Below are 24,045 nucleotides of genomic sequence, written 5' to 3'. Positions count from 1 at the left end.
CTGACTGAAGCCTATCCCCCCCTCCCCCCGTGCAGTATGCGATTTATGACTTAAGGTGTTAAATGGTCCCTGAATGATAGTGATGTAATTGGCATTAGCATCTGCTGTGCGATACGCTTTCTGACCAGCAGGCTTAGGGAGGATTTGTTCCTGTAAAGTACCCCTAGTTTGGCATAGGTCTTGGTTGTCAGGGTATCAATGTGCACCCCGAATGTTAAGTGGGAGTCAAACCATAAGCCCAGGTATTTAAACTAGTAACAGGAGTTAGGGTGGTGTTAGCGTTGGTTCTAATCTGGAGCTCAGTCGCTGGAAGCTTTAAAAATTTAGTCTTGGTCACAAATACCATTGTTACAGTCTTGTCAGTGTTTAAAAACAGTTTGTTTTGGGAAATCCAGTTTTCGAGTATCTACACACACTAATAGTAATGCAACACCCTCTTGCATTTCTACACCTAGCCACACCATTGGTATACACTTCCACACACAGCTTTTGTAAAGCGCTGTATACACTGTGGGCGCTTTATAAATTTATATTTACACACATACACACAAATACTGTACATACACAGACACACACACACACACACATACTCTTACATCACTAACATTCAGGGACCATTTAACACCTTAAGTCATAAATCGCATACTGCAGGGGGGGGGGGGGATAGGCTTCAGTCAGATACATTCCAGGATGCACTGTTTTTTAAGTAAAAACCTTTTTTGCTTTAGTCATTGTAACATCGCGGAAGAAGAGATCAGTGTATCTCAACCGCTCGCACAAATTAAAGCATTTTGTTAGCCACAGAACGGTATCGTCTATTTATTTTTGATTTTATATATATACATTACAGTGCTTAGATTACAGAAAAGGAAGAACATACAAATACAGTAAATCCAGGACAGTTTCTTAAAATAACAGGATAAAACAGAAAACAGAAATCTCTATACATTACGTTACCATATGCCAAGATTTTCTCCCAGAGAGGTCACTGGCGCAGAAATGAGACTTCACGTGTTTGGTCCAAAACACACCTCAGTTAAAATCTGATTTTCATAATACCTTGCTCAGAGTTATGTACTATTTTTTCCCCATTGAAACAACATAAGCCCATCCCTCATAAATCAGCTGCTAGATTGACAGTTGTATGACAGAGTAAAAAAAACTTCTACCAAACGACGTTTAAATTTTGCCTCAGTATATAACTGCACCCATAACTTCCCTTCTCTAGTACCTAGACACACGTGAGTCACATCAATAGATTCAGGCGCTCATTGTGGATGCAACGAGACTAATCACGACTGTCTTGATCCTACATTTGTGCGACAAATGGATATCTGCCCCTTATTACCTGCTAGACCTCACGTGTCTGGCCTCATCGCGTTCATCTCCCTGTCACGAACGCAGATATCTAAATGTAATACTTCAGCATCGCTGTCAAGTCCATGATTACATATTTCATATCTTTTGGATGGTATGGGATAGTCACGCACCCTGGCCCTCCATACAACCCTTCCAGGAATGCTCTGAAATCCCTTTAAACTGTGTCCTGTTTACGTTGGTGTGGGGAGAACCATAATTGACTCCCATCTGTGTCAAAACGTATGTTCTTATCTCTAGATTCAATCAGCCATACAACTAGGCCTGTCCAAGGGGTTAACAGGCCATAAAACATTGCTTTGTATTTTTAAAATCAAACTCCAATCACATTAACCCCATGCAGCACCAGATTGATTAATATACATCATATCTCATGATATTATCATGACAGATGCATTCATTCCTCTTTCTGCTCTGAACCTGTTTGTTCCAATACACAGAACTCCACCGAACAGCAACCCAACGGCATAACTAACCCCAAGAAAGGTCCAAGCAGCTCACTTCCCAACGGGCCGGCAGGTAAACATGTTCTTGAATTGAATAAGGGGCTAAGACTTTGTGTGCGCACGTTTCTTACGTCACACTACATTGCTCCCATACTCTCAGCTATAACGCCATCAATGCAATGCCTCTCTGGCATTGCAGGGGTTAAGGACAGGTCTTATCTGTAATATTTGCCTGATGTTATAACTCTGTGGATGAATATGACCCATATATTTCAGGCTCTGGCACCCACGAGGCTCAAGATTCTGTCAAAGAAACTGCAGGTAAAAGCAGTTTGCAAAAAGACTGTAAGCTCTTCGGAACAGATACCTATTCATGTTATATCTGCACAATTCTGTGTGCAGCTGCGCATACACTGTCAGCAGCGATATGCACCATATTATCTTTCCGGAATATCTACATAAAGACATGGGAATGGGGCAGTGGGCGATACAGATGGGCAGGTTATGGATGTATCGATCATTTTATTTATATAGCACCAATAGTGTACGCAGCACTGTACAAAATTACAATGCAAGGCAAATAAAGTGCAATAGATAAATTATTTATTTTTATTTATAAAATATTTTACCAGGAAGTAATACATTGAGAGTTACCTCTCGTTTTCAAGTATGTCCTGGGCACAGAGTAAAACAAAATAATACATGGTTACAAATACAGTTACATAAATGAGCAGGGTATACATTATATTCAAGACATTGCGTGCACAGTTAAAGAAAATATATATTATGAGCGTATGAAACAGTTACAGTAATGATAACATAAGGCAAAGGGATACCCTGACCCGAAGAGCTTACATTCAAAGTGGTATCTTGGGAGGCTTACAGCAGGGGTGGGCAACTCCAGTCCTCAAGGGCCACCACCAACAGGTCAGGTTTTAAGGATATCACTGCTTCATCGCACGTCTTTGACAGCCACATGTGCTGAAGCAGGGATATCCTTAAAACTTGACCTGCTGGTGGCCCTTAAGGGCTGGAGTCGCCCACCCCGTGCTTACAGACACAGTAGGCGTTCATACACGTGTCTTTCAGAGCCACAAACGGCAGCCCAGGATGAGCTGCAGAAACAGAAGAGCTTCCTGAAACTGGTAAAGAAGCAGGACAAGGAGCTGAAGGAGGTGGAGCGCAAACTGGGGAAGCGGAGAGAGGAGATTGTGCAGAAATACTCCGGTCTCTTCTCGGACCTCCACAGCCAGACCAAGAAGAAGAAGTATGGCTCATGCAAGACTCAGAAAAAGAAGAGGTAACCAGCGGCGCACAGCGCCCGTCTCCCTCGTCCCGTATCAAGGTGTAGAACTGAGCCGTCCGATGGCGAGTGGGAGATATTAGGGGATAGGTACCAGGATAGTGCAATGTGCTCCAAAACACATTCAGCCAGTGCCATATGTGCGCAGCGTGCTAATCCTGTGTCTTACCTTGGGGGCTAGTCTCTCTGGAGGCGACCGCCAACTCTGACCTGGCAGATTTTTTGGGATGCAAAGAGAGATGAAAACTGCAGCAGTGTTTATATATATATATATACATCAAACTGATTTAAATACCTCAGTTTTTTATATATATTTAGGAGTCAGAAGGCAGACATCTTTGATTTGGGATGTCATCTATGAAAAAAAAAGCTAAGGGATATAAGGCTACATTTACTAAATGGTGCTATTCCATAAAAAATCTTTTGTTGGGGGTCGGAAAACACCATCTTGCCTACTCAGTGGAATGAGCTGTAACTCGGTGTATTTCAGTACCTCTGGAGTAGCTCTACTAAGTAAATACGAGCCCTATTCTGGGGTCGGTGACTGCAGATTGCTGATGTTCCATAGGCACAAGAATGAGTAAGTGTTACATACTGTCTGATGCAGAGATTATCCTCACACTTACAGCACAGCTTACTTGACACATTACACAGTGTTGGTTCTCAAGGGCCGTCTTAAAGTGACTGACTCGTAGCCTCCAAGTTATCGCCTTCTGAAGGTCACCTTGTGAGCTAGCAGTGTTTTGCATTGCAGCATTCCTCTTGATGATGAGTTTGGCTCAGTGTGGGGGGCTGGAGACACGTCGGACACAGGGGATCCCAAAGTATTGGAGCTGAAGGACAAGTTGGAGCAGGAACTTACTTGTCTCTCAGAGGAGCAGTATGAGAGCATTTGGAAAAAGAAGGAGCAACATTCTGCAGAGGTACTTTCAGGCTGTGAAGATTTGAAAGCCAACAACCCATGCAGAACAGACATAAGGCAACCTCAATAGGCACTGTTCCTCTAACCAATGAACGCAACATGTATTTCTTCTAGTGTGTGTGTGTGTATATATGTCAATTTCTCAAGTGCCCGATGTCAGTACCTATGATTTACATTACAATTGTAGCCCAGTATATTATATATATACATACATACATAGAATAAGACACACAAAGATAGACGAGAACGCCGGTCTGATCGCAGAACCGATAACGCGCTGATCCGCTGCTCCCACTGCTGAACGATACGCTGTTTTACGAATGAGTTTTTCAGTCCTAGCGACCGTCCTTTATCGGGAGCGTTTTACGGGAGCGTTTTGGACCATAATTCGTGCTCTGTCTCACGCACTTTATAACGCGCTTATCTTCTTCATTAAACACCGTTTTGTAACTATGCGCTTGATGAGGTCATCACGCCGCCACCAATTCCAAAGAATATTTAATAGATTATCAAATCATTCTTATGTAATAATCTCCTGTGACAGACCTCGAATTGGTAACATTTTCATGAAAATGTCAATATATGTGTTACCACGATATATCGCCAGGTATCGGAGCTTAGTAAGTAGCATGTGAATAGATAATTAGCCATTCATACTTGATTTGCATACATTTACATACTCGTTTGCGATGCTATAGGTAAATGTATAATTGCATATGTAATTAGGTGATGCATGTGCATGCAACAAGCGATCCTGGCATTAAATGTGGCCCACACTTACTGCTGCAATAAAATGAGTTATCGCTGCATCGTTTAAGCATTACATCTTTAGTATCTACAGCTGTAAAAAATAACTCCCTGTTTTTTTTACCATTAACCCACAGTGACAGCCGTGTGGAAGTTTAGTAAATATAAATATAGTGTGTGAGGCACAAGGAAGTGACTTACCCAATGTCACAGGAGGCTGGCACAGGGGTGGGTGGTATCTGTAGGCCACTCCTTCCATTCGTGATACTCCATCACCTCTTATGGTTGTCTGCAAAGAAGCAGCGACGGCAGTAATGGTAATAATGTCTCATTCTTGTTCCTTTAAACAGCAAATCGCCAAACTGATGGAGTTGGCCCAAGAGAGGCAGGCAGCCGAGCTGAGAGCCCTGAAAGAATCAGCGGACAGGTACCATCTTAACACATCAAACTGTTAATAAGAGGCTTAGGCCGAGCTCATGGTTCGGGAGTTGCTGCGTGCATGCGCGCGCATGTGTGTCAAACATACTTCCGTTGCTTGCTTTATGCGTTAGCCAAGTGCATGCGCGCCGGTAGGCGAAGTAGCACGTTGACGCGGCAGCGTTTTTGAGGAGACAATCACGGTGAACCAGCTCTGTGATGTCATAGCCACGCCCCCAACCCCCCATCTCCTGAAGCACTATGAGCACAGATCGCTTGTTCTGCGTTGCATGGTACGGTAGGAGCTCGCACTCTCGCAAGCAAGCGGAGTGCATGAGCTTGGCCTTAGGCTAAGGCCCCAGTGCGGGCGCTGCGCGCGCGATGGGGTGTCTGTCAGCGTTCGTTACCTGCATCAGTGCAACCTGATGGACTCCAGACAAGTCGCGACAGGGAGGCGCAGCCATGATGTCATGCGGCGGGTTTGCCCTCATTGGCTGAACCGCCACCGTGATGTGGTCAATGCTCGGCCACCGCTCCAAAAATCTAGTCTTTTGGCAAAGGCAGTTGCGCATCGCGCCTTGTGCACCCACGCATACACGCCGACTGGGGCCTGCCCCATAGAGGGCTGTGCCTTGCGTGCGTCGCCCACGCCATCGCGCGCACAGCCGCGGCCACCGGGGACCTGGCCTAAGATACGCAGCATTAGGAGATCTAACCGGCAAAACAGCGTGGTGACTTGCAAAGCTAATTTGTAGCCCTGAGATGTTTCCGCTGAGCGCATCGGAAGCTTTAAGCAGGTCCCGAAATGTTTAACATCTGCTACAAACTGCTTTCTAAAAGGCAGCCATGTTGGTTTAGATAAGCAGTATTTGTGATGTCAAAATGACATCATCTTACTGAAAAAAAACACAGGGCACCTTTATCTCTTGGCCTTATCAAGTCCTGCCTTGTATGTGATCGTATTGGGCAACTCTATATTTATGTGGGATAATCCCTCATAACACACTCAAAAATACAATCATCATACATAATAACAAACCTATATTGTTGTCTCTTTCTCCCTGAAAATGGTGCTTTGTTCAAATATAATGGAAGATGGTTTCCTGCGTTTCCTTCTAAATCTCCGTCAAACACCGGGATTCGGTAACCTCCGACGCGGGTTATCTCGGGGGGGGGGGGGGGGGAGTGAGGATGTCCTCCGTCACCGAAGGAGTAGTGGATTAATGTAGGGTCACGGTGACCCACATCAGATCTTAGTCAACCCCCCCCCCAAAAATGTTGTTGGACAGGAAGTTTTAGCACATTACAAAGCAACTACAGGAATCCCTCGCTATAGGGACAGATACGTTCCGGAAAATGTGTCCGTAAACCGCAATTCCGTGTATGGAAGCCTATTTTCCATGCTATAACGAGAGATGCGCTATAACGAGAGATGCGCTCCTACGGAAAACGAAATCAGCCGCAGCACACAATAAAATCACACTTCAGAATGCAGAAACCCTTTTTTTAAGCATATATTTATTGGGGAATCGATAATTTTATGATAAAATATGAATAAATATCGGGGTTCTGGCTCTGCGCCTCTGTAACGCAGGCGGTGCTTGGAAGCTGTGCAAGGCCTCGGATAAATAGTGGGCGTACGACAGAGCGCATGGCGTTGAGCGCGCCTGCAGCTTGAGCGATCCGGGGCCTTTGGGATTTCTGTGACGTGCGTGGCGTCACGAGGCTGGTTCGCCCACATTGGCTGAAGCGCCCTTGTGATCCGGCCGTGGCACGATATGGCCTGCCTCATTGAGGGGCAGGCGTGCGGCTTTTTGTTCGCGCCGCGCGCACAGTATGGACGCAGCCTAATGTGGCCCCCAGTACGGGCTTATAGGGGTCCCATGTTAAAATGGATAAGAAGTAAAGAGTGACCCTGTGTGCTCATTTGCATGTCACTACCCAGAATCCCTGGGTGCAGTGGAAGCACTGTGCTAAGAGATAATGGGGAAGGGCAGGGTTGCAGACCTGTCTGAGACATGCGAATGCGCTCACGCGGGATTTTTATTTACCGTGATACTTATCAAAGTTACTCAGCCGGAAATCTACTATTCATTGTTCCCTAAATTATAAATACTGTATAGCGAGGGACGCCCGTATAGCGAGGGACGCCCGTATAGCAAGGAACGCCCGTATAGCGAGGGACGCCCATAGAGCGAGGGATAAATAGCAGAATGCTCAGGGCTTTGGATGGAAAGCAGAGTTCCAGAAATGCCCATTCCCACCGCGCAGCGACGTTACATTATGCGCGCAGAGAAAACATTTCACAAATGTTATTTCTGTGACTATTTTTTAAATATATACGAGACACACATCCCAGACACGGGGAGAGACCTGCGTCATGTCACGGTGATGAGACGGGACGGGTTGTTTGAGGTTCGGGCGCGTGACTGCTGCGTCTTTCCTCAGTGACACTAAACAGATGAAGAAGAAGCTGGAGACGAAGAGACTGGAGCGTCTGGAAGCCATGAGCAAGAATACAATGGAGAAGGCTTCACAAGAGAGGTGCGGTGCAGGGTCGCAGCGTGGCGCTCTGCGGAGGTCCTGCGCTTATAGCAGCCGCCCGCGCTCACTGGCGTTTTCTTTAGCATTTTATTTTTTACTTGAAAAGGTATATTCTTGCCCTTTGCAAAGGTGTTTTTATTAGTAAAATGTGATGCTTTGTTCAGAAGATACAAGCGTTGGAAATATTGTGTCGGGGCGGTTAAAATGGAGGTCCCCCCAGGGCCCAGTGCAATCTAACGGTTACCATGGTAACTTTCCAAGGTAGAGATGAAGAAAGTCATGCTTTATAGCCCTAATTATACGAGTTCAAAATCCATATCGGCTTCGGGAGAAGATTGCTGCTTTAAACCTGAAGGTGCGGGCCGCGGGAAATGGAAGCAAGCCGTTCTTCACTGAAAGAGTAGTGGAGTGTGGAACCGCCGCCCGGGATAGGAATTCAAAACCTACATGGGAAAAACACAAGAGGATCCTAAATATGCAACAACAAAAAAAAGGGCCATATTTACTAAGCAATGCTACTCCATGAGACGCCTTCAATCACCACTTACAATGCAATATCCCTACTTAAAACCCATTTAAGTTTATAGGCTAGGTGGGGTAACATGGTTTAGTAAATATGTCCCCACATGAGAGTTGAGATTTAACCGCACTTGGGCCCAGATCCACAAAACGGTGCTAAGCTTTAGCCCGCAGTTACTCCCTAAAGCGTAGCACGGTGTTCCGGTTCTGGGCCTTGGTGTTTGGTTAGAAAGCCGTGCGTGTGCATGTGCGTGTGCGTGTGCGTGTCTCTCTATGTATATAGTGCCTCCCAGGTACATAGCACTGTACAGCCAGGACACATGTGACATATTACTGTAACACATAGTGGGAATAAGCGCTTCCGGCGGGAAAGTAATAGGAAAGGGAGTCGCTGCCCCGAAGAGCTTACAATCATGAGGTGGTCAGGAGTCGCAAGACACTGCGTTTTGCGCTGATGGATATATATGTTTCGTTACTTCGTGCAGACATTGCTATAAACCACAGGCTCTGAACACTCTTATTTCTGTGGCTTTTCAGGTTAAAAAAAGAAATTAATAATTCGCACATCCAGGAGGTTGTTCAAGTTCTACAAATGGTACGTTTCATAATTGATAGTCTAACAGAGGGGGGGCCAACACGTACTCGAGGGCCACCAGTAGGCCAGGTATAAGGGATATCCCTGCTTCAGCACAGGTGGTTCAGTCAAAGACTGATTGAGCCACCGGTGCTGAAGCAAGGACTGATCCATTAAAGCAGGGGTGGCCAACTTCTGTCCTCAAGGGCCATCAACAGGCCAGGTTTTAAGATATCCCTGCTTCAGCACAGATGTCTCAGAGACTGATAAGGAAGAAGATCCTGGCACTCGGCTTTGCAAAAAGATGATCTATTACAGCCAAAAAGTCCTAGTCCTAAATCAGAGACTGAGCCACTGATTGCGCCATCTGTGCTGAAGCAGGGATATCTGTAAACCCTGATCTGTTGGTGGCCCCTGAGAACGGGAGTTGGCCAATCAACAACTGAGCAACGGATCGACCCACCGATGCTGAAGCAGGGATATCCTTTAAACCTGACCCGTTGGTGGCCCCTGAGGACTGGAATTGGCCGCCCCTGGTCTAACAGTTTATGGCTCGAAGTTCTGAATATGTTACTGTTCTGCTCATGTACAGAGCACAAAACCAGGGCCATGCTGAACACGCTGCAACTGTACTGCGCTACATCTGGTGTGAGCATAAGGCTGCGCTCATGGTGGCGGCGCGGGCTACCGTGCGCGCACTCCTGCAGCCCCAACGATTTGTGCACTTGACTGCGGGAGATTGGGGAGGCGATGCAGGGGCGTGGCGAACGCGTCACAAAGCTGGCTCGCCCTCATTGGCTGAACCAGGTCACGTGACGCTGACGTCACGCGACTGCAGCCTGAAAAGACAAATTTACGTGTCTCACCAAACTGCAGCAGCGCCGACGCACTACATCGCCGCCTGTACTATGCTACCTTCAATAGGGAAGCATAGAAGCCATGAGCCAGCAGGAGCGCAGCCTAATGGAGCAATGTATCTGCTAAAGTTTGTGGAACATGGTGAGGACTATGTATCCAGGCGAAGGAAGGTTTGTTCACGGTGAGTGCAAAGGACCATGGGACATTGACGCCATGAGAAGAGGATCAGAATGCTCCTATTTAGCACATAATCAATATACTTTAAGGGCCGCGTCCCCTTTGCTGGAGAAGATGTTATTTCCTTAAATGGAATAGACCTCGTCATCTCTTCAGCATTGGGAGCTAGTTACATACTGAGAGTCGATAGCACGTCAAAATGTCCCCTGTGGGGTGCTGCTTCCATGCTTTCCTCACCTAAGTGGCCCTGCCCATGTGTTCTGTGCTCAGCATCATTTATTTGGGGGTGACTGCATTCCAAGGACGTCTCCATGTTGCCTTCGACTCCGTATGGTGAACCCAACAGCGTGGAAATACGGCGGCAGTGTGGGCGTCCCCCAGATGAATAATAACGAGCGCTGGTATTTGCGAGATGATAACGCTGTGCTGGCTACAAGTTTATCCCTTAAATATTCCCCGTTTTAGGTATTTGACAAATGGAACCACCAGCAGCAGAAACTGGAGGAAAAACAGGGAGAGGGTCTGCAGAGAATCAAAGAAGGAGGAGAGCAGGTACGTTCCCGGGCTCACCCCAGCTCAGAGCGGGCACTTTATTTCATGTGCTGTACAAACGTAGGAAAACGATGGTAGGACATGCAAAACCAGATATATTCCACCAAATCCCATCTCCCACTACGACCCTGAGAGCTCAGACCCTGCCTCGGGGGAGCACACAGGTCACCAATCAAATGGTCCAAAAACCATGTCCATTCTTTAATAACACAAGGAGAAATCATTCATGATTAAACCCATTTGCGGACAGAATATAAGATACACAGTGTATTCCTCACTGTCCCGTCTGGCAGGTAAACGGGTTTAACAAGACTCTGCTTATTTTCCAGCACTGTTTTGCACCCGCATGAGGAAAATCTGCCAGCTTTGCACCAGTAACACAGATTTGTGATAGTAGCATATTTATGGGGAAGAAAGTGAAGCCTAGGAGTCATTTTAACGCGGTAAAAAAATAAAATGGCGAGAAAATGTTGGGATTCATCTAGTGCAGGGGTGCACAAACTTAGGGAGCTGCACCCCCCCGCCTGCTTCCCCTCTGTGCTCGTGCCCCTTACCTTTTTTTGCCGGCATCAAATGACGCTGCGGGGTGATGTGACGTCATGTCGCGTAACCCCGCGGCATCATTTGACGCTGCGGTGCCATGGCAACGTGTCACATCAAGCCTCTGAATCATGGTAAGGGAAGTTGCAGAAGCCTCACGCGATCCGCCGGCATTTAATTTAAATGGCTTGGGGAAGAGCGCGGGGTCTCTGCAACCGCTGCGCCCCCCCCCAGAAAAGTCTTGCGCCCACCAGTTTGCGCACCCCTGGTCTAGTTGAGCATCGTGATGTGTCCAAAACAACCACATGGACTAATTCAGGGGGGCTCAACTCCAGTCCTCAAGTCCAGCCTAACAGGTCAGGTTTTCAGGATATCCCAGCTTCAGCACAGGTGACTCAAACAGAGGCTCAGTTACTGAGTCTCTGATTGAGCCACCTGTGCTGAAGCAGGGACTGATGGAGCCACCTGTGCTGAAGCTATCCTGAAAACCTGACCTGTCGTTGGACACATGGAGGGTTTACAGCAGTAACATGGTTGATAATATTAATATCTTGTGTGTATGTAGCACATTTCATTACCAAAGCGATGCATACATACAGCAAACATTAAACGTCACGGTGCTTGTGGCGGAAACGGCATGTTCATTTTCGGGGGATATTAACTTTTTATTGCATACTGATAACCGTATGCTGAACGATGAACCACTAGTGCCGGGGCGGCCATCTCCACTCCTCAAGGGCCATCAACCAGTCAGATTTAAGGATATCCCCACTTCAGTCAACAACTGAGCCACTGATCGTGCTACCTGTGCTGAAGCAGGGATGTCCCTAGCACCTGGTCTGTTAGTCTCCCTTGAGGACTGGAGTTGGCCACACCTGCACTAGTTTATCATTCCCAGGTGCTGTTTGTAGGTATAACTTAAGTTTCTTAATATCTGTATATTACACAGGCTCAAAAGGAACTGCAGGCAGAACACCAAGAGAAGCTGACGGCTCTGGCAGTGGAAGTGCTAGATTTGGTGTATAATTGTATGGTGAGCTGGTTTCCTCTTGAGGCCAAACACCTTAAAAAAGGGTCAGAACACTCTGCCCTGAAAGGATGGGAAGCAATACAGATAAAAGCTGATAATGGAGGATCCTTGGAGAGCAGCAGCCAAAAAAGCTGGGAAGAAACAGGGACAAAAGGTCCGAAGCTGCGTGACACGTCCACAGCAAATCTGACACAGGGTGACACATCAACGAAAGATCTGACACAGCGTCTCTAGTCTAGTCCACAAAAGAACTGATGCTGGGTGATGTCAGCTCAAGAGGAAAAAGTGGTGGGAAATGTTCCTTTAGAAGAGACGTGTGAACATACAGATTCTACGTAGGGTATAATGGTCTTAAAAACAAAACTCTAATCATGTTCCTGGGTTATGGAACGCAAGGCCTTTATATCACCTCTGGCTATGCTATCTAAAATTCAGGTCATAAGTAACATTTAAACAGGCCAAATTACATTAGGCATCTGGTACGGATTTCATGACCTCAAACTGTGGGCCGTACCAAGTGTGGAAGTAATAAAACCCCACTCTCATACTTTAGGGCTACAGTCTATCAGAAGACGTTTATTACATATTGCGTAGCTACAAGAGTACATATAATAGTCAACCCTGAGTCTGAATAAAATGGGCACTGCGACTTTATTCTTAAAACATCTACTTTATAACCTAAGCGAGGAGGCGTGCATTCATGATTTCACAATGTCTAACAACATGGGCGTAGACTTTGCGTTCCAGCAATTAAACTGTTATTCGCTACACAAATTGGCATATGTGTTTTTCAAGCTGAGCTAAATAAGAATAAACAATTGAACAGGAGCAAATGTTTATTCTCCTTCCAAGGGCAAACGCCGTGCCTGGCTGCTCCCTGCTTATCCTCCATGTAGTGAGAAAAGAGCGCTGAGCAGAAATGCAGCCAGAAAGAAAAGACACGTTTATAAGTAGATAAGCGGAATGACAATACGGCCGTTTCTAAGGTTAACCAGCGTATTAAAATACATTATTGTGGTAAAGGCCTCTCTTACCCATAACCCACTTCTGTACTGAGCAAGAGTCTGAATTCTGAAGTTATGCTCTGCCACACCTGCCAGCCCGGAAAAAGAAGCAGTGACTCATCTCGTCATCAGTCAGCGATAATGAGAATGACATTTTTATTGGGCCATGTGAAATGGAAGAACATTCCTGATAATATTGGACTGTAAGATCTTCGTGGCAGAATTCAATGTGCATGTACTATTCTACTTTATACAATGACGTGTACAGAATCAGCTTTAAAAAAAAAAACCATTGTGCTTTAATCATGCATTTCCATCTGCTTCTCAACTCAAATCTAAATATTAGTACTGCTGATCCTGTACATATATGTGCCTTATTTAACATAACAAAAGACGCGCTGGCCTGAGACGCTGATCTCAGACTGATCTTGAAATAAATGTAATCCATACAGGTTTGCAGTGCAAGCTATATGTTTGTTATATTGATAATCCCTTGAACAGCATCTGAGGATTTACTCTGAGGCCTCCCTATCCTCACACCTATGCAATGATTCACAGTGGTTTCGACATTAATTGTAATGGGTTTTGTGGTTTTTAATAAAAGCCGTAGCATAGCAGTGTACAGTAGTTTAGAATTTCAATCTCTTCGTCAAAGCAACATTACTAGCAATTTAATAACGGGTCACAAGCTCTCCTGCTGATCTCAGCTAGTTGTACAGTTGCTACTTCAAGACAGATTTTAATAACCAGTTTAGGCAAATAAGAGTGGGGGGCCGTGTTGGTCCTTTATTCCGTGTAGTTACAAAGGAGGGAGGGGGAATGATACCTTTATTAAGGCCCAGGACATAGCGCACTCAGCGTCGCTGAGGCGGGCTGAGCCGCGCTGAACAGATGCACAAAGCCCCTGCATCTGTTATCAGCGCGGCTATAGTTTCTCCCTCCGCATGCGCGCTGATGCGCGCTGAAGAGGAGAAACTCTTCCGAGAGCGGCAAATTGAAATTTGCCGCTAGGGGAAGTGGAGGAGCGGTCACGTGACCGCTCCCATCCAATGGGGCTGCAGCCGGTCCTACACCGGCAGCACAGAGGTCTGTGTGTGTCTGTGTGTGTGTAGGAGGGGAAGGGGGGGGGGGAGCGGGTGATGTGTTCCCCTTCTGCCCCGATCCCTGTCCCCCTTCTTCCCCGATCCCTGTCCCCCTTCTGCCTCGATCCCTGTCTCCCTTCTGCCCCGATCCCTGGCTCCCTTCTGCCCCGATCCCTGTCCCCCTTCTGCCCCGATCCCTGTCCCCCTTCTGCCCCGATCCCTGTCCCTCTTCTGCCCCGATCCCTGTCCCCCTTCTGCCCCGATCCCTGTCCCTCTTCTGCCCCGATCCCTGTCTCCCTTCTGCCCCGATCGCTGTCTCCCTTCTGCCCCGATCCCTGTCTCCCTTCTGCCCCGATCCCTGTCTCCCTTCTGCCCCGATCCCTGTCCCCCTTCTGCCCCGATCCCTGTCCCCCTTCTGCCCCGATCCCTGTCCCCCTTCTGCCCCGATCCCTGTCCCCCTTCTGCCCCGATCCCTGTCTCCCTTCTGCCCCGATCCCTGTCTCCTGTGTGTGTGTGTGTGTGTGTGTGTATGTGTGTGTATGTGTGTGTGTATGTGTATGCATGTGTGTGAATGTGTGTGTGTGCATGTGTGTGTGTGCATGTGTGTGCGCATTGTGTGTGTGTATGTGCATGCATGTGTGTGTGCGTGTGTGCGTGTGTGAATATATTTATCAAAGCTGCACAATGTTAATAAATAATTTATTCTCACAACATGTCTTTTTTTTTAATTTTTAAAATATTATATAATATACACACACACACGTTCCCCAGTGACACACAAACACACAGTGATACCCGCCTCTCAAGCGCGCTTGCTGTCTCCTCTGTCAGGACAGCAAAAAGCTCCTGGTAGAGCGAGCGGCAGCAAGCGAGAGCGAGCAGCAGCACCTAAGCGCTTACTATGTCCAAGGGAACACGTAGTTGATATGTTACACGCTTTACAACCTCTCAGGGTCCTTCATCAGGTCTTACCCTGCGAGGTTGGAAAGCTTGTAACATACAGTATCAACTACTTGTTGGTCCAATAAAAGGCACCATACCCCCTCATCGTTACTACAACGAACACGTTTAGAAAGGTGGGGATTTTCTTTTCATAATGGGATGTGATATACTGGAATTTAAACTACAAAACCTAAGAGATTGTACTTTTTTATTTCCATTTAATTGTATGATGTATTTATATTTTTATGACATTATAAGAATTTATGATTTCGCTTTGTTGGGGATAAATGTTTATAAATGTGTTATAATTGTGCTTTTTTTTTTTCTTCCTCTATAAAGCACTTTAAATGTTGCATCGGAGTTATAGGGTGCTTAATAAATCGGTGGTTTAAAGTTCCTGTTTTGTACTGGGATCCATTTTCCTTATTAAAAAGCGAGCCTCCGGTATTTAATAAAGGTGCGGTCCCTCCTACAACCAAATTCAACCAATTGTAATGACACATTTAATGCGTTAAACCTAGGTAACCTTTATAAAAACCAGACCCTTCAAAGTATTTGCTTTAGATTTTAAGTTGGTTCATACACATGATAGCGGAGGTACGGGAAGCACTGCGTTTCCCCTGGCACATGTGTGATATCACTGTGTTGAACAGGCAAAGCCCCCTTCTCTCCTCCTTCCGTATCTTTCTCTCTAACAGGGACATGGTAGGCTAGAGGCTGGGCAAGCGATTAATTGATAAGCGTCCTCTCCCCCTCTCCCCCCAATTCAGAGGGGCTGAAGAAAGTTATTTTTATTGCCACAGACGGCTAAATGTTTGATTAAAGTCGGATTCAATTTGTTTACGGAAGACCAGGGGTGGCCAACTTCCAGTCCCTCGTGCTAAAAACAGGTCAGGTTTTCAGGATGTCCCTGCTTCAACACACGTGCCTCAATCTTCGACTGCACCACCTGTGCTGAAGCAGGGATATCCTGAAAACCTGACCTGTTGGTAGCTCATAACCCCTGGGGAAGATAATGATATTGTTGTTTTCAAAAGGTCTTTTCTTGCCAAGTAAATCTTCAGATCTCCCCTCCGTATTGCAAAGCCTGGCTTGGCTAAAGCGGTAGAAGTCAGGCAGTGGCTCTTCCCTGATGCTAACCACATTTAAACTCTGTGGCTGCAAGGAAGGGGTCTGTATCCCCCAAGGCACAGGTTATTACTGTGTTTTTTCCATGGCTCATTGTAGCACAAAACATGCCTAAGGCGACCTAGAACAGGTGAGGACTCACCTCCACCTGATCCCCATCTGATGCAAGTGCTGGCAAGTGACGGGATTTCCTCCCATATAGAACACCACACTATTCTCATTTCCCTGGGTTTGCATTAAACACATTGTTGTCCGTCAAGGAAGAAATAACACTGACGGATTGCAGTTAAGTGTCCTGGCGTGGGAGCACTCACGATACTCTGCCACAATGGTAGTTTTTGTGCAATAGTGCCCCGATTGGCACTATCGCCGTTTAATGAAAACCACCCAATGTGTTACATACATTGAGGACATTTTGGAATTAACTGGTTCTAAGAACGGTATTCTCACCGTCAACGTATCAAGTGCAATTATGATGTCCCTGTTCTGGGAGTCACTAACTTATTATGGGATATAATGGGATGTATCACATTCTGCATCACTAGCTATCAGGGTTTTATTTGCCTGTACTCCGTATCCAAACCCAGCACAAGGTCCAAGGTGGCATGAACCTCCTTAACTAGCGATCTGAATAGAGCAGGGGTGGACAACTCAAGTCCTCAAGGTCCAACAACAAATCAGGTTTTAAGGATACCCCTGCTTCAGCACATTTTGACTGAGCCACCTGTGCTGAAGCAGGTATATCCTTAAAACCTGACCTGTTGGTGGTTCTTGAGGACTGGAGTTGTCCGCCCCTGGAATAGAGGGACGGTGCCACTTTAAGAGAATGTGCATGTATCACTTACACATCAATGTAACTGCACTGCTCTGGATGTTTTGGAATTAAACCCATTTTAATTAGCCCTCTGCACCTGGTTCTTGACTCATAGGGCATCTTGTAAACAATAAGGCAGCCTCCAGGGCCCACGTGAGGCGCAGGAGGCAGCATAATAACCACAATTCACAGTGAAGCAAACGCACGCTGATTACCAGGCTCCGGAGTCTGGGTGACGCGCTGCAGCTTCCAAACGCTTGCTACCAAAGCCAATGGGATGGTAACAAACCTGAACTGAAGCAGGGGCCACCAACAGGTCAGGTTTTCAGGATATACCGGCTTCAGTGCAGGTGGCTCCATCAACGACTGCACCACGTGCTGAACGAGGGATATCCTGAAAACCAGACCTGTTGGTGGCTATTGAGGACTGGAGTTGACCACCCACTGAACTAAGGGATTCCCCAGGACAGGACCCCTGCTTTCTGACGGCTGGGAGTAACCCCTACATTAGGAAATATTCACCAACAAAACACCAGCTTTGAAAAACTAGCCGCAGCTAATGAAGGCGTTGCACGCTGCTTGTCATGCCGACGTTCCCTACCTGTGGCCATTTTAAAGTCCCACAAAATCTGAGACGTGCAGGGCGAGCATCCCTAGAACTGGGGGGCCACCCAGAAGTAACAGGTTAAATCCCTTAAATAGGCAGGTTTGTTGCTGTAATCCTATAAAATTGTGGTGCGCTCACAATTTCCGTTACAACCTAATGTTATGTGGGAGTGAACCTGGCTTTTCTTCAATATGCTTTTAATCTTCATTGAAAAGGACATCTGAAATAGGAACTTGTGGGATCTTGAAAGTTTGTGTACAAACTACATCTACGAAGAACGCTCATGTTGGCTGATTAAAAGGTTAACACAACCACAAGGAACCTTAGCTCAAAACTGACATACAGGCAGACTATTATTGTACGAACGCTGAACGCTGGAGGGTTTTTGTTACTTCCCATAACTTACTTGTGTACCTGGTTTAGACCATCTTCACAATGCAAGGCCTGTAACCGCACTCACACTGACGAGACACAAAAGGTGGAAACAACAGTCTGTGAGTCGGTTTGCTGGCTCGGCACTTAACACAGGCTGTGTTGCAAAAGCTATGCAATACCGCAGGTCTACGTTTATAGGGATCCATGTTAAAAGTGTATAGGAAAGTATTACCCAGACTCCTTTGCTGCAGCGTTCTTTATTATTGCTGCACTAACCCTCTGACTGTATTCATGAGCAGCGACCAGTATTTCTCTGAAAGGTAATATTAATGTACTTGAATGAAATACAGCACAATGACTTTCAACAAGCTCTTTACACACCATTTTATAAGATTGATCGTTTATTTACACAAACACAACAAAAAAAACATAAAGGTGAGAGGTTTCTTAAAATCCAAGTCCCCTACTCCTGTGGGCAGGGAAACAAGCGGAAACGTTGGTTTGTAAATAATTAAGTCCTGCTGCTTAGAATACCCCCCAGGCACTATCACACTGGCCATGAGTTTTCATGACAGTGGGGAAAATCTCCCGCCCTTTTCTGCTAATCTCCCCATGTCTGGCTATTATTGGCTCGAGAACCCAAATGATTTAGAACGGTGCTTAAGACACTAAATACAGGTGATAAATAGTGGGTGATACAATAAATTATGTGTAAGGTGAATACAGATAAAAAAAATCTCAACCTCCAGAGGGAATAGTACAAATTCCCTATAACAAGTAGATGCGTCCAAGGATTGAAGGGAGCATGTGTCCGGAACACCCCAAAATATAAAAGAGAAAATTCTAGTGCAATACAGCCATGACAGTGTGAAATTAAAGGATAGATCTTGGCTCTTACGAAAAACCTACTTACAAGAAAAAGGATAAAAACCAGCAGTGACAGAAGACCGTCTGACAGCTTACTCCAACAGGTGAGTGGATCGTGGTATGTCTCAGGGAGAAAAAACAGAGAGGACTCCTAGTGCAGACCAATACACAATATCTAAAACGAAATAAAAACAGCAGCAAATGTACTCACATGGTGAACATTCAATATAGGCGCATCAATTAATGCGGTGAGCTGTGAGCTGACGCCGTGGAGGGTAAGTAGTACATCTGCTCCGTGCTCTTCCCGTTGGAACCTCACTTCGGATGGCGTTCTACGTCACATCCGCCGGTGTCCCAGATACTTCCGGATACTCGGAGGGGCGGGTGCACAGCGACGGGTCCTCACGGCTCAGGAATCAACAGCTCTCACTTGCAGGCTTGGCTCTACACGTTTCGCCGACCCCAGTCAGCTTCGTCAGGAGCCATGTCTGGCTATTATTAGCTCGCGACATAATACACACAGATTGCAAAGCGATATTCCAAAAGAGTTAGGTGATTAAAAACATGTTTTAGCTGGCAGCATACACGGGAAAACGGGATTAGCAGGAATTGCTGTGGAGTTTAGAGATGAGGAGACAGGTAACGGGTGATCTGTAATTAACGTATTACACCTGCTTGCATTTTACATTTGATTTCTCAAAGTTGATATTCAAGTGACATTGATGATTACAAACACATTCACAGAGGTTTTTATTGCTCAACTCTAGCCCTTAAGGCACCCCCCTACGCCAACAGGTCAGGCTATCCCTGCTTCAGCACAGGTGGTGCAGTCTTTGACTGAGCTTCTGATTGCCACCTGTGCTAAAGCAGAGATATCCTGAAAGCCTGACCTGTTGGGGGGTCTTGAGAAACCCTGGCTTAACTCCTTTGCTTTGGGGACTCCTTATTCCAGGGGTGCTCAACTCCAGTCCTCAAGCCGCCCCCCCCCCCCCCTGCAGTCAGGTTTTTACGATATCCCAGCAGAAGACTGAGCCTCTGATTGAGTCACCTGTGCTGAAGCAGGCATATCCTGAAAACCGGACCTTTTGGGGGGGGGCATGAGGACTGGAATTGAGCACCCGTCTTATTCTTTGTTGGAAAATGTCCCGTACTCTATGTTCATGCTCTCCCCAAACTGGAGAGTACAATCAATGTCTTCGTCACCGCCTTGTCTTCAATTTGCCATCTGCAAGTTGGTTATTTCCAGCTGAAGGTTTTGACAAGTTAATAGAGGAACCAGGCAGCACTTGTTTACCGTGGGAACCAAAATGTAGCCAGAATGATAGGTTTGCGGTGACTGTTTTACTCCCCAACGCCTCTGCTTTTATCTTTAGAAAAGGAGGGGAACAAGGACATTTCTAAACTTTGGGAGAAGCCGCCTACAAAACTAGCAGAAAAATACTGCTTATACTTTGCAAAGTGCGGACAAACTATCCCTGCACACTGGCACCCTGCCACACACACTGGCACCCGGGCACCCTGCCACACACTGGCACCCGGGCACCCTGCCACACCCGGGCACCCTGCCACACACGCCAAGTTCTTATTTACCAGTGCAGAAAATAGCTTGCGGTTGAGACAATACTGAGATGCACTTCGACAACTCGCGAAAAAGGTGTCAGTGCAGCAAGTGACTGTGATTTTGGGTGATAATTGTGATTGTGCTGTGTAGGCAGAGGCTGCCATTGGCTGCCACAATCCCAGTTCCATGTGTAATTGTCGAAGGAGATTGGAATAAGTTGTCTTGTGTAGGTATCCATTGTATGCTAATTGGGAACACTTAGGTGCAATTCAGTTAAATGCCCCTAAAAAGCCATAGAGCTGCTATTAACCCTTTCATTGCCAGTGTGCAGTCTTTGCTCTACAAGGAAGTTAAATGCCCTGCTTTGCATTTATTTCATATGATTATTTAGATACAGTAAAAGTCAGCAGTACCTGTAATGAAGGGATCCTTAAACACAGGGGTAGCCAATTCCAATCCTCGGGGGCCACCAACGGGTCCGGTTTTTTGGATATCCCTTCTTCAGCACAGGTGGCTCAAACAGTGGCTCAATCGAAGATTGAGCCACCTATGCTGAAGCAGCGACTGACTGATTGAGCCACCTGTGCTGAAGCTGTTGGTGGACCTTCAGGACTGGAGTTGCCCACCCCTGCATTAACACATTGGAAACATTTCCGTGTCCTTCACATCATTTGATGATCAAGAGGTTCCTCATTGCAAGGATCTGGTTATCAGGTTACCCAGTAGCCAAATGATAACTTAACTGCTGTAGTGAGGAAGGTTGTTTTCCATAAACTTTAATTGAATCCCCCATATTATGTACGCATCACATATGCCCTTAAAAGCTTCAACAGTTAAGATACCGTAAAGAGACTAAAACCTAGAAGCGAATATCTAACCTTAGGCTGAGCTCAAACAGAAAGCTCCTTTTCTGCGTGTCCGCGCCTCTGTCTGCTGGACGATGTCCGCGCCTCTGTCTGCTGGACGATGTCCGCGCCTCTGTCTGCTGGACGATGTCCGCGCCTCTGTCTGCTGGACGATGTCCGCGCCTCTGTCTGCTGGACGATGTCCGCGCCTCTGTCTGCTGGACGATGTCCGCGCCTCTGTCTGCTGGACGATGTCCGCGCCTCTGTCTGCTGGACGATGTCCGCGCCTCTGTCTGCTGGACGATGTCCGCGCCTCTGTCTGCTGGACGATGTGCGCTCATCCCCAGCAGACAGAATGACACGATTGGAGGCGGGACTTTAAAAAAAAAAAGTGTGCGTGTTTGTGATTGGCTGGCGAAGTACACGTGACGCGGCCGCCGGTTGAAATGACAACTTCAGTTGTCTCCTTCAAGTGCAGCAGCGTCACCGCAGTACTTCCCCGCCGGGGTCATTTCCAGTTTGAAAACTCCCACAGAACACAGCGACAGTGGCGCACGTGCATGCGCTCGTCACAGCGCTTTCTGTCTGAGCGAGGCCTAAGTCAATACGGACAAACAAGATGGATGGACATTGCAGGGGGGGAAATACAGACAGACGGCTTAATACAGTTATAAAGAATGGTTAGAACTGCGGAGATGGATTGTTATGTTAATTAAAGTTAGTTAAAGGTTTAAATGGGGGAAAAGGGACAATAAAACCACGATGTTGTCAACGGTGTAAAAAGGAAAATGCCTATATATGGAAGATGGATACAGTATATCACAAGCGTTACTTTCACAACTCAGGAAATAACAAGGCTGTTTGCTAAGTGCCCATAAACAATTATATAGGTGAGACTTCCCACCTGTTAAGATGTATGTATATATCTTTATTTGTATAGCACCATCCATGTACATAGTGCTTTACAGCAGTAATACATGTGACATAATAGGAATACTTGCTTCATACATAAAAGTAACAGGAAAAGGAGTCTCTGCCCCAGAAGAGCTTACAATCTAAGTGGCAACTACGGAGAACTTACATAGAGAGTAGGGGGTGTTATGATAAATGCGTCTGCAAGAGGTCATGGTTAATCCATATGAGATGTATAGTATCAGCCAATGGAGCTAACCAAATGCTTCATTATTAAAGAGGTGTGTTTAAATATGGGGGGCCTTAAAGGTGGAGAGAGAGGGTGCCAGTCAGATATTGTGTGGAAGGGTATTCCAGAGGTGTGGGGCAGTAAGTGAGAGAGGTTTTAGGCGGGAGAGGGCTTTAGATACAAAGGGGGTAGACAGAAGACATCCTTGAGCAGAACCCAAGAGTCGAGCAGGTTTATAGCGAGATATTAGGGTGAGGTGTAAGGAGGGGCAGAGTAGTGTATAGTGAGATATTAGAGTGAGAAGTAAGGAGGGGCAGAGGAGTGTATAGTGAGATATTAGGGTGAGGTGTTAGGAGGGGCAGAGGAGTGTATAGTGAGATATTAGAGTGAGAAGTAAGGAGGGGCAGAGGAGTGTATAGTGAGATATTAGGGTGAGGTGTTAGGAGGGGCAGAGGAGTGTATAGTGAGATATTAGGGTGAGGTGTAAGGAGGGGCAGAGGAGTGTATAGTGAGATATTAGGGTGAGGTGTAAGGAGGGGCAGAGGAGTGTATAGTGAGATATTAGGGTTAGGTGTAAGGAGGGGCAGAGGAGTGTATAGTGAGATATTAGGGTGAGGTGTAAGGAGGGGCAGAGGAGTGTATAGTGAGATATTAGGGTGAGGTGTAAGGAGGGGCAGAGGAGTGTATAGTGAGATATTAGGGTGAGGTGTAAGGAGGGGCAGAGGAGTGTATAGTGAGATATTAGGGTGAGGTGTAAGGAGGGGCAGAGGAGTGTATAGTGAGATATTAGGGTGAGATGTAAGGAGGGGCAGAGGAGTGTATAGTGAGATATAAGCAGAGGCAGAGGAGTGTATAGTGAGATGTAAGGAGGGGCAGAGGAGTGTATAGTGAGATGTAAGGAGAGGCAGAGGAGTGTATAGTGAGGTGTAAGGAGAGGCAGAGGAGTGTATAGTGAGATGTAAGGAGGGGCAGAGGAGTGTATAGTGAGATGTAAGGAGGGGCAGAGGAGTGAATAGTGAGATATTAGGGTGAGGTGTAAGGAGAGGCAGAGGAGGGTATAGCGAGAAATTAGGGCTGAGGTGTAAGGAGGGGCAGAGGAGTGTATAGTGAGATGTAAGGAGGGGCAGAGGAGTGTATAGTGAGATGTAAGGAGAGGCAGAGGAGTGTATAGTGAGATGTAAGGAGAGGCAGAGGAGTGTATAGTGAGATGTAAGGAGAGGCAGAGGACTGTATAGTGAGATGTAAGGAGAGGCAGAGGAGTGTATAGTGAGATGTAAGGAGGGGCAGAGGAGTGTATAGTGAGATGTAAGGAGAGGCAGAGGAGTGTATAGTGAGATGTAAGGAGGGGCAGAGGAGTGTATAGTGAGGTGTAAGGAGGGGCAGAGGAGTGTATAGTGAGATATTAGGGTGAGGTGTAAGGAGAGGCAGAGGAGGGTATAGCGAGAAATTAGGGCTGAGGTGTAAGGAGTGGCAGAGGAGTGTATAGTGAGATATTAGGGTGAGGTGTAAGGAGGGGGAGAAGAGTGTACAGTGAGATATTAGGGTGAGGTGTAAGGAGGGGGAGAAGAGTGTACAGTGAGATATTAGGGTGAGGTGTAAGGAGAGGCAGGGGCGGGTATAGCGAGAAATTAGGGCTGAGATTTAAGGAGGGGCAGAGGAGTGTATAGTGAGAT

General features: G+C 46.5%; 1 protein-coding gene across 3 annotated transcripts in view; it reads left to right on the top strand.

Annotated features, from left to right (window-relative positions):
• PLCB2 (phospholipase C beta 2) overlaps window positions 1–15,437 on the top strand; it is a 154,598-nt gene extending 139,161 nt beyond the window's left edge. For 2 of the 3 annotated variants that reach the window (XM_075613371.1, XM_075613372.1), the window contains 9 exons: window positions 1,818–1,896; window positions 2,100–2,144; window positions 2,913–3,123; window positions 3,881–4,049; window positions 5,146–5,222; window positions 7,661–7,756; window positions 8,813–8,870; window positions 10,350–10,436; window positions 11,926–15,437. In XM_075613371.1, coding sequence (XP_075469486.1) covers window positions 1,818–1,896; window positions 2,100–2,144; window positions 2,913–3,123; window positions 3,881–4,049; window positions 5,146–5,222; window positions 7,661–7,756; window positions 8,813–8,870; window positions 10,350–10,436; window positions 11,926–12,240 — 1,137 coding nt within the window. In that variant the 3' untranslated portion in view covers window positions 12,241–15,437. The remainder of the gene's footprint in view (window positions 1–1,817; window positions 1,897–2,099; window positions 2,145–2,912; window positions 3,124–3,880; window positions 4,050–5,145; window positions 5,223–7,660; window positions 7,757–8,812; window positions 8,871–10,349; window positions 10,437–11,925) is intronic. The other variant, XM_075613373.1, reaches the window with a different exon arrangement.
• Window positions 15,438–24,045: the final 8,608 nt, after the last annotated feature.

This window comes from Ascaphus truei, chromosome 9, assembly GCF_040206685.1.
Source record: "Ascaphus truei isolate aAscTru1 chromosome 9, aAscTru1.hap1, whole genome shotgun sequence".
NCBI classification, from domain to species: Eukaryota; Metazoa; Chordata; class Amphibia; order Anura; family Ascaphidae; genus Ascaphus; species Ascaphus truei.
Note: the sequence above shows the minus strand (reverse complement) of the source record. Positions and strands in the feature narration are given on the sequence as shown.